The sequence below is a fragment of the Echinops telfairi genome, unplaced genomic scaffold (genome assembly GCF_000313985.2).
Source record: "Echinops telfairi isolate 266 unplaced genomic scaffold, ASM31398v2 ScPeMD7_10;HRSCAF=50, whole genome shotgun sequence".
NCBI lineage: Eukaryota > Metazoa > Chordata > Mammalia > Afrosoricida > Tenrecidae > Echinops > Echinops telfairi.
In genome coordinates, this window is record NW_022103907.1 from 516,352 (window position 1) to 528,820 (window position 12,469).

A 12,469-nucleotide genomic window follows, 5' to 3' on the forward strand; every position below is an offset into this window, starting at 1 on the left:
ATTTTCTGTAAAGGAATTAGTTCCTTTTTATTTGAGGTTTTCAGGCAAAGGAATATCACCATCTGATGGTTGAAGGGATTGACGAAAATAAACTACAGGTGAACAAGGGCTGAAGTAGTTAGGAGGCGATTGTAATAATCTAGACTGAAGATAATGGCAGCTCAAACCAAGGTAGTGGCTAGGAGGGAACAAGAAGTGTTTGACCTCAGGATATCTTTTGAAAGCCATCAGTAGCTTTTGCTGACCCTGTGAAAGAATGTGTGGCGAAGAGATAAGAGTTAAGGATGAGCCTCAGGTTTTGAGGTATGAGAAACAGAGAACCAAGGTCATTTACTGAAATGAGGATTAAATACTGAAGAAAGAGTACAAAAAGCAGGAATGTGGTTTTGGTAGTTGGCTAAATGAAACTTGAATTAGGAAAAGGTCAGGGATAGAGACTTAAATGTGGGAGTTATCTTCATATAAGTGATATATGTCATGGACCTAGAGATGGGCTCCCCTGGGCCTGATAGAAAAGAGGGTTTAGGATGGGGGAGAACTGAGAGAAGAAGGCCAGTGGGGCAAAGAAGAACTAAAGAAAGTGGGAGTGTAGAGATCAAGTGTAGAATGTTACGTCAGCTCTGCCAAATGCTGCTGATAGGTGAGGCCGAGAAATGACATTGGACTTGGATTTAACAATGAGAAGATCACCAGTGGACTGGGGAGGTTAGGGAGAGAATAATTAAAGAGGAAATATGGACTTCAAATACAGACTAATTCCTTCTAGGAGATTATTTTAAAGTAGAACGGAAAAATAAGATGGACCCTTAAGGACGAGGAGTCAAAGAAGACTTAAAAACTTTTAATTATTCCTTTTTTAATGAAATTATTCCCTCAAGGGTTAGATTTTGAGCAGCCTGCACATACTGGGGTTCCATCCTGAGTACTCATGGTGACCCAGTGTAACAGTGAAATGTAGGGGGCTCAGCAACTGGCCACAGCAATCTTAAGTAAGCTGGGCTGTAAACACTGGCATTGCCTGAGGCTGCCCGAGGCCCAGTGGTTTCTGTGACCTTCAGTGGATGGCCTGCTTCAGCTTTAATCCTAGATGTCTACTGGATTCTCTTATTTCCGTCTTTGCTGTCCAGGCTTGGACTTGTGGTAAAGAGGTGCTCTGTTCTTAGCCAGAGAGTTATGTAAGTTTAAAGATGTTGTAAACCGTAAAACAACAAAAAACACTATTAGTTATCCTTGTTATCTTCTGAGTTCAAGGTTGATATTTCTGTCAGGATTTTCAAAGCTTTAAGTCAGAGTTCTAAATTTAAGGCTAGGCCCTTGAAGCCAGTTACGAGGATGTTTGAGTAAAAGGAAGGTGATTGCTGTCCATTCATCTGTGAGAAGTGTACATGCATGTTTGTTTGCATTCACCCATCCGATAAAAATGCTTTTAAAAGCTTGCTGTATTTAAAATTATGCTTTAGATCAGGGGTCCTCAAACTTTTTAAACAGGGGGCCAGTTCACTGTCCCTCAGACACGTTGGAGGGCCAGACTATAGTTTTAAAAAAAAAAACTGTGAACAAATTCCTATGCACACTGCACATCTTATTTTGAAGTAAAAAACAAAACGGGGCAAAAACATCTGGCGGGCCAGCTAAATGTCCTCGGTGGGCCGCATGTGGCCGTAGTGTGAGGCCGCCTGCTTTAGATAATTTGCATGGCTAATTTTTATCCTTTTTTTTTTAAATGGAAGACAAGACAGTGAAGATACCGGGAACTCTTTAACAGTCAAAATATAAAAGGGGTAGAAATTCACTCTGTAGAGTGGTTCTAGAGGAGCCATGAAATTCTCTGTTTAAACAGAATGCCATAGTGGAGCCCAATATGTCAAGAGCCCAAACTGAGGACTATATGCCAATAAATCTGCTTTCAAAACAAAACAAAGCAAAACAAAACAAAATCCTAAACTGCACCACTCATCTTTGTTGGCATTTACATGTCCTTGGATGGCCGAGGTCTCTACAAGGGCTCGTTGGGAAACCCCTCCTTTCGATTGTGACCGAAAAACCTCCCAAACCCAAACAAACAAAAAAAGCGATTCTCTTATCCATTCATCATAAAAATTAAGTGAGGATATTATATATGTGTGGGTGTAACATATACATATTATATATATAACCTTTCTCTTTTGAAAAATAGAAGCTTACATACACAGCTTAATTAAATGTATTAAATTGCCAGCTTTTGCACTTCTCTGCTGCTGTGGAGGCTAGTTCATGGTGGATATTACTGAAAGTTATTAGTTGGCGTGATGATGCCAGCAAACTCTCGAGAGATTAGAGTATGACTTGGAGGACGTGCAGACGGGTCCCATGACGTGGGTACAGGTTGACCTCCATGTGTGCCTCGAGACACACGGTGAAGGGTGGCTATAGGCATCATCACGCTGGTGGGTATAAATATTAGTGAAGTGGTCTGAATGCTTAAGTCAACTGAATCAAAGGAGCGCGTTCACCTCCCTTGTGTGAATGTTTTTTATCATCATCCAGTTATGTATTCTTAATATACACGTAAGAACCAAATGTTACTATTATTGCATTATAATTTTATTGTACATTTAAAATGCAGATTTTAAAAAATTCAAATTATGCTTTTTAGTAACTAATCATTTTTTTTCCCTGAGCTTCTCCAATCTTCTTGTCTGGTATTGTTAGGACACTCATGTGGAAGATGCATCCTGAACAGGTTGAACTTGTGTCCTGGGCTATCATTGCCACTGCACATTGATTTTTCATTTTAATTTTGTTATTATACCTTTCTTTCTGCAGACTGGTGAGTTTTCAGCTCGGTTTCTTCTGAAGTTGCCAGTGGATTTCACCAACATTCCCACATACCTTCTCAAGGTAAAAGTACATGATGATCATTATGATAATATAAATGAGCATTTGAATTCATAATGTAATCCCGAATATTTGTAAGAATTGGTTGGCTAGTATTTTTATCAGATGATACATTCTTTTTAAAATATTTATTACATGAAGATATATTCAGTTATTTTGTTATCTAAAAAGTTAAAATAATACTTTGTTTTCCTTTTAAATTGTGAATTAATTAGACATTTACATATCAGATCATTATTTTTGCACTCAACATCTTAAACAACTTAGCAAACCTCCTAGTGGCTTGCCCTATTTCCCCTCCCTGTTTTTTCTCAGTTGGCTCTTGTAGTAAGGACATTATATTTCCCTTTACCTTAGTAACACCTGATTTCCTATTGCTTCTCCTTCCATCTCTGGTAACCACCAAAGTGTTCCTTTTTGTATGAAAACCATTTCTTGATTTTAAAGAAATATCCTTTAGCGATTGACCTAGTCACTCAACGTACTGTCCGCCAGATTCATCCATGTAATAAGGTGCATCACGGCTTCATCATTGTTTTTCATGATATATAGTATTCCTAAAATCATACACTTGAGAGTCATTTAGAAGTGAACTTTCTTTGTAAGATAAAATTAGCATAAGTAAATTAAACCTCGGAAAACATACTTATTTCATAATTGTATTGAGTTGAAAGATGCATGGAAATTGGTAATATCCATTCTTTCTTTAAGTAGGATTTTATGTTAGCCACGCTACACTCTAGAGCAGGGTCTGCAAACTGCGGCTTACAAAGCCGTGTTTGCCTCTGAAGTAAAATTGAAAATTAAAACACGATCATCATTTCATTTATAATATTACTTATAACTTTTCCTTCTTTGTAAAAATATATTTACGGCTCTTAAATAATTTTGAAAAATTGTTGTGAGGGCCAGGATTGACTTTTCCATCTCAAAAGTTTGCCTACCCCTACTCTAGAGCATACCTTTTTTTTTCATTGTATCAGTAGCTGACCTCTACACCTGCAGACTTGGATTGCCCAAAGGGAGCCACAATCTACTTAACCTCGTATGTGGTATTTAAAGGAAGGGAGGAAAGAAGAGAAGAAGAGAAAGAGAGAGCAGGAAGAAACAGATGTAGACGAAGCGTGCCCTGGGAAGCATCTACTGTGGGCACATGTTTTGTAGACAAGCGGTGGAACCCAAGTGACTAGGTCATGGTTAGGGTCCGAGAAAGTGTGGGGAGCAACCTCTGAACAGTAAGCCTTAAGATTATAATCAAACGTGAGGCCTTACTATCTAATGAAATTAGTCTGCTGGGATTTGGACTAGGTTTGGACCTGGGACTCTTTTTTGCCTTCTATTTTTTCCCTTTTTGATGGTAAATGTCTATACTGCGTCTGTTTCACCATTGTATTTTGGAAATAGATAACTTGTATTCAAGGTTTTACAGGTCTGCCGATATAGGGGAAGATTGCCTCAATAAACGAAGAATTAACACTATAATTTTAATAAGATTAGTATTATACATGAAGGTGTTATTTATTTACTCAATGAGAGATTTCCCCCTCCTCAAGGTTAACTCTGGAAAATATTAAAAGGTTTTACACACACACACACCCCTACTATCTCTTTTGGTTTCATTTCATTTAAAGTGTTGATTTTAGAGACGATGGACTCTGCTTCAAAACCTCACATTGAGATTTTTAACTTAAGATTTATAATATTAATATTATATGCAAAAATTCTACATTTGTTTGGTTTTAGGTCTGTATCTCAGGGATTTTAATATAAATCACCACCCTCTTTATCATGTCGTGGTTTGGTGCCATTGAGCAGGCTCTGACCCATAGCGACCCCGTACCCAGCCGAAGGGAACGGTGCACGCCCTGCGCCGTCCTCACCGTTGTCCCTAAGCCTGAGCGTATTGATGCAGCCACCGTGTCGGTCCACCCTATCAAGGGCTTGACTTTCCTTTCTTTTAACACCTCTCCACTTTACCAGACATAATGTCTTTCTCCAAAGACTCCTGGCAATATTGTCCCCTGACAATATGTCCCAAATATGTAAAACAAAATCCTCCATCTTTGCTTCTAAGGAGCACTCTGGCCATACTTCTTCCAATGCAGATGAGTTTGCCCTTTTAGCAGTCCATGGTACTTTCAGTATTCTCCAACACCACAATTCAAGTGCATCTATTCTTCTCTGGTCTTCCTTGTTCAATGTCTTAACTTTCACATGCATCTGATGCAATGGAGAATACCATGGCTTGGGTCAGGCACACCTTTGTCCTGAAAGTAACATGCTTGCTCTTCAATACTCAAAAGAGCTCTTCTGCAGCAGATTTACTTAGTGCAACATGCCTTTTGATCTCCTGCCTGCTGCTTCCAGGAACATCGATTGTGGATCAAAGCAGGACAAAATCATTGACAGCTTCAGTCTTTTCTTCATTGATCGTGATGCTACCTATTGGTCCAGTTGTAAGGATTTTGATCTTGCTTACATTGAGTTGTAATCCATACAGAAGGCTACAATCCTTGATCTTTATCAGCAAGTGCTTCAAGCCCTCCTCACTTTCAGCAAGCAAAGTTGTGTCATCGGCATATCGCAGGTGTTAAAAAGCCTTTCTCCAATCCTATTGCCAAACTCTTCTTCATATAATCCTGCTTCTCTGATGATTTGCTTAGCATATAGATTGCACAAGTATGGTGAAAGATACAACCCTGGCACACATCTTTCCTGATTTTAAACCATTCAATACTCTTTGTTCTTTTTGCACAATTGCCTCTTGATCCATGTACAAATTCCGTATGAGCATAATGAAGTGTTCTGGAATTCCCATTTTTCTCAATGTTATCCAAAGTTTATTGTGTTCCATAAAGTCAAATACCTTTGCAAAGTCAATGAAACACAAGTAAACATCTTCCTGGTATTTTCTGCTTTGACCCAAGATCCATCTGAATTAGCAGTGATATCCTTGTTCCATGTCCTCTTCTGAATCTGGCCTGAACTTCGGCAGCTCCGTGTCAATGTGCTGTTGACACCATTGTTGGATGATCTTCAGTAATTTTACTTCTGTTTGATATCAATGATAATGTTCGATAGTTTGAACACTCTGTTGGGTCACCTTTCTTTGTAATAGGCATAAATATGGGTTTTTTCCATGCAGTTGGTCAGCTAGCTGTCTCCAAATTTTCTGGCATAGACGAGTGAGTACTTTCAGTGCTCTTTCAGCTTCCTGAAACATTCCAATGGGTATTCCGTCAATTCCTGGAGCTTTGTTTTAGGCTAATGCATTTAGGGTAGTATGAACTTCTTCCTTCAGCACCATTGGTTCTTGCTCAATATTCTATTTTCTGAAATGATGGACTGTTGACTAGTTCTTTTTTGTATAGTGACTCTGTGTATTCTTTCCCTCTTCTCTTGATACTCCCTGCACCATTCAATATTTTCCCTATAGAATCTTGCAGAATTGTAATTCAAGCTTAGAATTTTTTCTTGAGTTCTTTTAGCTTCAGGTATCCTGAGCATGTTCGTCCCTTTTGGTTTTCTTTTTAAAAAATCATTTTATTGGGAGCTTGTACAACTCTGATCAAATTCATCCATCCATCCAGCCTTTGTGTCAAGCACATTTGTATATTGGTTGCCATCATCATTCTTAAAACCTTTTCTTTCTACTTGATCCCTTGGTATCAGCTCATTTTTTTCCTCCTCCCTCTTCCACCCACCCTCCTTCATGAACCCTTGATAATTTATAAAAAAAATTTTCATGTCTTACACTGACCGATGTCTCCCTTCACCCACTTTTCTGTTGTCCACCCCCCTCGGAGGGGGTTAAATATAGATCATTGTGATTGATTCCCCCTAGTTCCCCCACCTTCCCCATCCTCACCTGGTATGGCTACTGAGGGGTTTATCTGTCTTGGATTCCCTGTGTTTCCAGCTCTTATCTTACTCGTGTACATGCTCTGGTCTAGCCAGATTTGTAAGGTAGCATTGGGTGGGGTCATGATATTGAGAAAGCATTCAAGAACTAGAGGAAAGTTGTATGTTTTATCGGTGCTATACTGCACCCTGACTGGCTCATCTCCTCCCTGTGACCCTTCTGTAAGGGGATGTCTAATTGCCTACACATGAGTTTTGGGTTTCCACTCTACACGCCCCCTCATTCACAATGATATGATTTTTTGTTCTGGGCTTTGATGCTTGATACCTGGTCCTGTCGACACCTCTTGATCACACAGGCTGGTGTGCTTCTTCCATGTGAGCTTTGTTGCTTCTCAGCTAGATGGCCACTTGTTTATCATCAAGCCTTTAAGACCCCAGATGTTATATCTTTTGATAGCTGGACACCATCAGCTTTCTTCAGCACATTTGCTTGTGCACCTGCTTTGTCTTTAGCGATTGATCATGTCGAGAAGGTGAGCATCATGGAATGCCAGGTTAAAAGAACAAAGCGTTCTTGCATTGAGGGAGTACTTGAGTAGAGGCCCAATGTCTATTTGCTACCTTAATACTAAACCTGTAAATATATGTACATAGATCTATTTCCCTGTCATTATATATAAATATATTTACATGTGTACATGCTTGTATTTAGACCTCTATAAATGCCCTTTTGGTTTTCTAATTCTAGGTCCTTGTACATTCATTATACAATTTGGCTTTTTCTTCTTGAGCTGGCCTTTGAAATTTTCTCGTGAACTCCTTGACTTCATCCTTTCTTCCATTTGCTTCAGCTACTCTATGATTAAGAGCAAGTTTCAGAGTCTCTTCTGACATCCGCTTTGATCTTTTCTTCCTTTCCTGTCTTTTTAATGACCTTTATGAATAATGACCTCTTCATGAATAATGGTCTTGACGTCCTTCCACAGCCCATCAGTTTTTCTGTCATCAGTGTTCGGTGCGTCACATCTGTTCTTGAGACACTCTCAAAATTCAATTAAGATAGACTCAAGGTTGTGTTTTGGCTCTCCTGGACTTGTTTTAATTTTCTTCATCCTCGACTTACATATGAGCAATTGATGGTCTGTACCACAGTCTCCCTGGTCTGGTGTTAGCTGCTGATAATGAGCTTCTCCACAGATGTAGACAATTTGATTTCTGTGGATTTCATCTGGAGAAGTCCATGTGTGAAGTTGCCTTTTGTGTTGGTGAGGAAAGATGTTTGCTATGAACAAGGTTTTAGTTTCACAGAATTTTATTATGTGATCTCTAGCCTTATTTCTGTCATGAAGTTCATGCTTTCCAACTACTGTTCCTTCCTCTTCGTTTCCAACTTTTGCATTCCAATCACCAATATCTATCAATGCATCTTGATTGCGTGTTTGGTAAATTTTTAACAGAAATCATTGGTAGAATCCTTCACTGTTTTTATAACTAGCTTTTGTGGTTGGTTCATAGAGTTGAATAATAGTTGTATTGATTGGATCTCTTTGAAGGCGGATAGATGTAATCTGATCACAGATAGCATTATACTGTATGATGGATTTAGCAAGATCTGAATGCCTCGCCATTTCTCTTTATTGTCTTATTCCCAGCAGAGTAAATCATATGATTTTCTGATTCAAAATGGCCAATGCCCATCCATTTTAACTCATTAGCGCATAGAATTTTGATCTTTATGTGTTCCATTTTGGTTTTGACCCGTTTCAATTTTCCTAAATTCATACTTTGTACGTTCCAAGTTCTGCTCAGTGGAAGGTTTTGCAGCTGTTTTTCTTTACCTGGAGTTGTGTCCATTGGCAAACGAAGATTCTGAAGTTTCCACCCCACAGGTTTTACTTGCCTCGCTTCATCCTGGTGGACTCCCCTCCACAAAGCCATCTTCTCTTCAGTCACCTCTCTAGTGCCCACGGACCTGTGAGGCCTGTCTGCTGGCAATATCTCAAACAATGGTCTTCTTCTTTTATTCAGGCTTTCAGTATTTGAAAATGCTTCAAAATAAGGTTTTCAGCAGCTTCTTTCTCTGAAGTGGGGAGCGAAACCATCCTTCGTTGTCTGTTCTTAGTATGGCAGCTCTGCTTAACACGCGTCCACTTGTCTGTCAGTTTGTTGTCCTGTGGTTTGTGTGTGGCTGTGATGCTGGGAGCCCTGTCACTGGTATTTCAAATGCCAGCAGGGTTACTTTGACCATAGCTTCTCCCTTTCTATAGTATGCATTTTTATTGTCTTCTCATTTGGCTGGGTTTTGTTGTTAAACACCTTTTTCTCTCTCTCCATATACGTTCTTATGGATACCATGTTCCCCGAGTTCTTATTTTTAGTGCTGGGTGAATCTTGGGTCATGTTCTCTTTCCCTAAGAACTCGGTAGATGTTACTCTACTGTCTACTGTCTAGTGATACTTAGTCTTGTTTTAGAAAGAAGTTGAAGCTGCCAGGTTTTACCTACAGCAGTTGGCTTGCTTTTTCTGCCTGGATGGCTGAACATTTTTTGTTTTCCATTTCTTCATTTAACCTGTGTCTCATTCAAACATATTCAGGAATTATATTTTAAAAGCTTCATCATTCTGCATTGATACTATTATTACATGTTGCATTCTCCATTGATAAGCAAATTCAATTCTCTTATTTTAGAAAATGTTTTTTATAACGTATCTCAGAAAATGTATAAATATTTATTATACTCTATCTCAGTAAACATTTAGTTATCTAGTCCTGCTGTTAACAGAAATAACCACCAGTGGGTCACTTTAGCAAGTAGACTTTCATTCGCTTGCATTGTAGGAAGTATAGCTCCAAATTCAGTGCCAGCTAGTAGTTAGTGGGAGGCATCCTTTCTGTGTCAGCTATGGGGGAAGAGCCTTGCCTCCTTTCAACCTGTGTGGGCTAGTGTCCTTTGAAGATTTCCATGTGCCTGGACATAGTCTTTTCCTGGGCCTCCGAGACTCTCAACATAGGGACCTTAGGCTCAAAGGATGCACTCAATTTCTTTTCTTGTTGGTAGTCACACCCCTCCTCTGCTCACTTTACTGCCCTTTTATCTCTTGTCAGATAAAAGTTGATGCAGGCCATACCCCAGGGAGCCTCCCCTTACACCAGATCAGAGCTGTGATCAGAGCTATGATATTGCATTTTGACCTAATGCCCTCACACCTGATTGGCTGATCATATCAGATAATATCATAGGGAATGACTACATAATTACATACACACTTACTTCACTTTTAGCTATTTGTTAGATTGATAAGTAATAAATCAAAAGTGCCTTCCTGCTTATCACTGAATAACATTCCATTCTGAGGAAGTAAGTTCTAATTCATTTATCGGTTGATAGACATTTGAGTTGTTTGCATTTTTTGACTATTCTGAACATTTGCGTGTACAGTGCAGTTATTTCTTAACTGCTTCCACTCACTTCCTACTTGAATAATAACTAGGATGATTTTTAAAAATCAGATTCCTTGTCTTTTCTGTTTAGTACCCTTTAATGGGCTCTCATCTCATTTAGGGGGAAAAATTCAAATTCATTGCCCTGGTTCAAATTCATTGCTGCACATGACCTACTACTGCCTCTTACTCTAATCTCTACTTCCTTTTGGCACTCTGCTTTCACCAATTGGCTATCGTTAGGTTTCTCAAAAATAGTCCACTGTTGTTCACTGAAATACTTTTCCTGTGTTCGTCACATGACTGGTTGATTTTCTTCCATCGTTGTCTCAGTTTGAGTGGTTTTCCCAAAGACCCTTCCTCGATCACACAATCTACAGAAATTGCCTGCATGCTATCATTATGTTCCCCCACTTTCATTTTCTCAGCATTTATTCACTGATTTCTCCCCAGCTTCTTTTTTGTACCTGTCAGTATCCACAATCTACACAACTTTCAAATCCCAATAATTGATGTTATTTATTTTTTTTGCCTACCCTAACCAGATATCTCTTTGTCTCTGGTTTATATAGCAACTGTTTTTCGTTTGTTTGTATGTTTTTAAATTAAAATAGCCAGATTTTTCCCCCTGATCTCTTTACTGCTTTGTCCTGCATAATGTTTTAACTCACCATAAGAGTACTATAGAGAATCATTTATACAGTTTTGCTTTAGGCTATTAAACTGTGATGAAGTATATTGTTTTATAAATATTTTGAGTTCATGAAGGTTTTTTTCTCCCCCGCTGCTTTATTAACTAGCATTATGTATTCCATTTTAGTCTGGGTAGAGCTGTATTTTACATTAACCTGGTTTCCTTTTTAATAGCCCTAGCAGGCTCCTAGTATACCTCTTTGCCAGCTTGTTCTTTGCCAAAACCTTGCTTGCTGTTAAAGTGATCTATTCTAGAACATACATGAAAAAATTACAATTTTGCTATTTATAGTGTGATAGTCTGAATTAGATTCTGAAATTGAATGAGGACATTAGTAGAAGAACTTGTGAAGTTCAAGTAATGTCTGAAGTTTAGTTAATACAACAGTTTTGTAAGATGTCATAAGGATAGGAGAAAGGTGGAACTTATTTGACAGAATTTGAATTTTTTTCCTCACCCAAAGTATTGTGAAGTGGTTTCCTCTTGTAGAGGAAATGCCTACAGTGCAGCTCCAATGTCTTTGTGGATCTTTAGTTTGTGCCATGAAAGCTAAGCAACAAGAATGACACACTGGCATCAGAAGACCCACAACAAGAAATCACATCGATGCGAATGAGGGGGGTTGGAGTGGAGACCCAAAGCCCATCTGTAGACAATTGGACATAACCTCCCAGAAGGGTCACAAGGAAGGGATGAGCTAGCCAGGGTGCAGTGTAGCACCAGTGAAACACACAACATTCCTCTAATTCTCTAATGCTTCCTCCCCTGCACTATCATGACCCCAGTTCTACCTTCCAAATCCGGCTAGACCGGAGTATGTACATTGGTACAGATAAAAACTCTCAACACATGGAATCCAGGACAGATAAACCCTTCAGGAACAATGATTGGAGTAGCTATACAATGAGAGCAGGGAGATGGTTGGGGTGGGGAGGAGGGGAGAAATGGGGAACTGATAGCAATGATGACTATAAACCCCAACCCCAACCCCTGAGGGTGGTGGTGGTGGTAACAATAGAAACATGGGTGAAGGGAGACAGCAGAAATTTCATTATATGGAGATGAAAACTGTCATCAACTCATAGTTTATATTACCAAGTATACCCATTTTATCCATAAGTAGGTTTCTTTGAGGTTAGAATGGAAAAAATATCGAATGATTTTGTATAATAATAATATAATCTAAACCAAGGGTCCTCAGACTTTTTAAACGGGACCAGTTCACTGTCCCTCAGACCCATTGGAGAGCTGGACTATAGTTTTAAAAAAAACTATGAACAAATACCTATGCATACTGCACATATCTTATTTTGAAGTAGAAAAGCAAATGGGGCAAAAACACCCAGCGGGCCAGATAAATGTCCTTGGCGGGCCGCATGTGGTCCGCGGGCTGTAGTTTGAGGACCCTGCTCTAACCTTTATGGATCGTACACAGGCTGGGGTGGACTTGCTCAGAAAATGAAGTGTGAAGGCTGGGCTTTCCTCGTGAGTTAGGGAAGTCATTTGCATAGAAAGTATGTTAGGGGGAAAATACGGGTATAGCTATGTCAGGCGTCCTCAAACTATGGCCTGTGGGCCTCATGCAGCCCACC

At 39.3% G+C, this 12,469-nt stretch overlaps 1 protein-coding gene across 1 annotated transcript in view; it reads left to right on the forward strand.

Moving 5' to 3' along the window:
- BABAM2 (BRISC and BRCA1 A complex member 2) overlaps positions 1-12,469 on the forward strand; it is a 528,405-nt gene that overhangs the window by 195,487 nt on the left and 320,449 nt on the right. Inside the window, exon 7 of the mRNA XM_004711139.2 lies at positions 2,806-2,880. Coding sequence (XP_004711196.1) covers positions 2,806-2,880 — 75 coding nt within the window. The remainder of the gene's footprint in view (positions 1-2,805; positions 2,881-12,469) is intronic.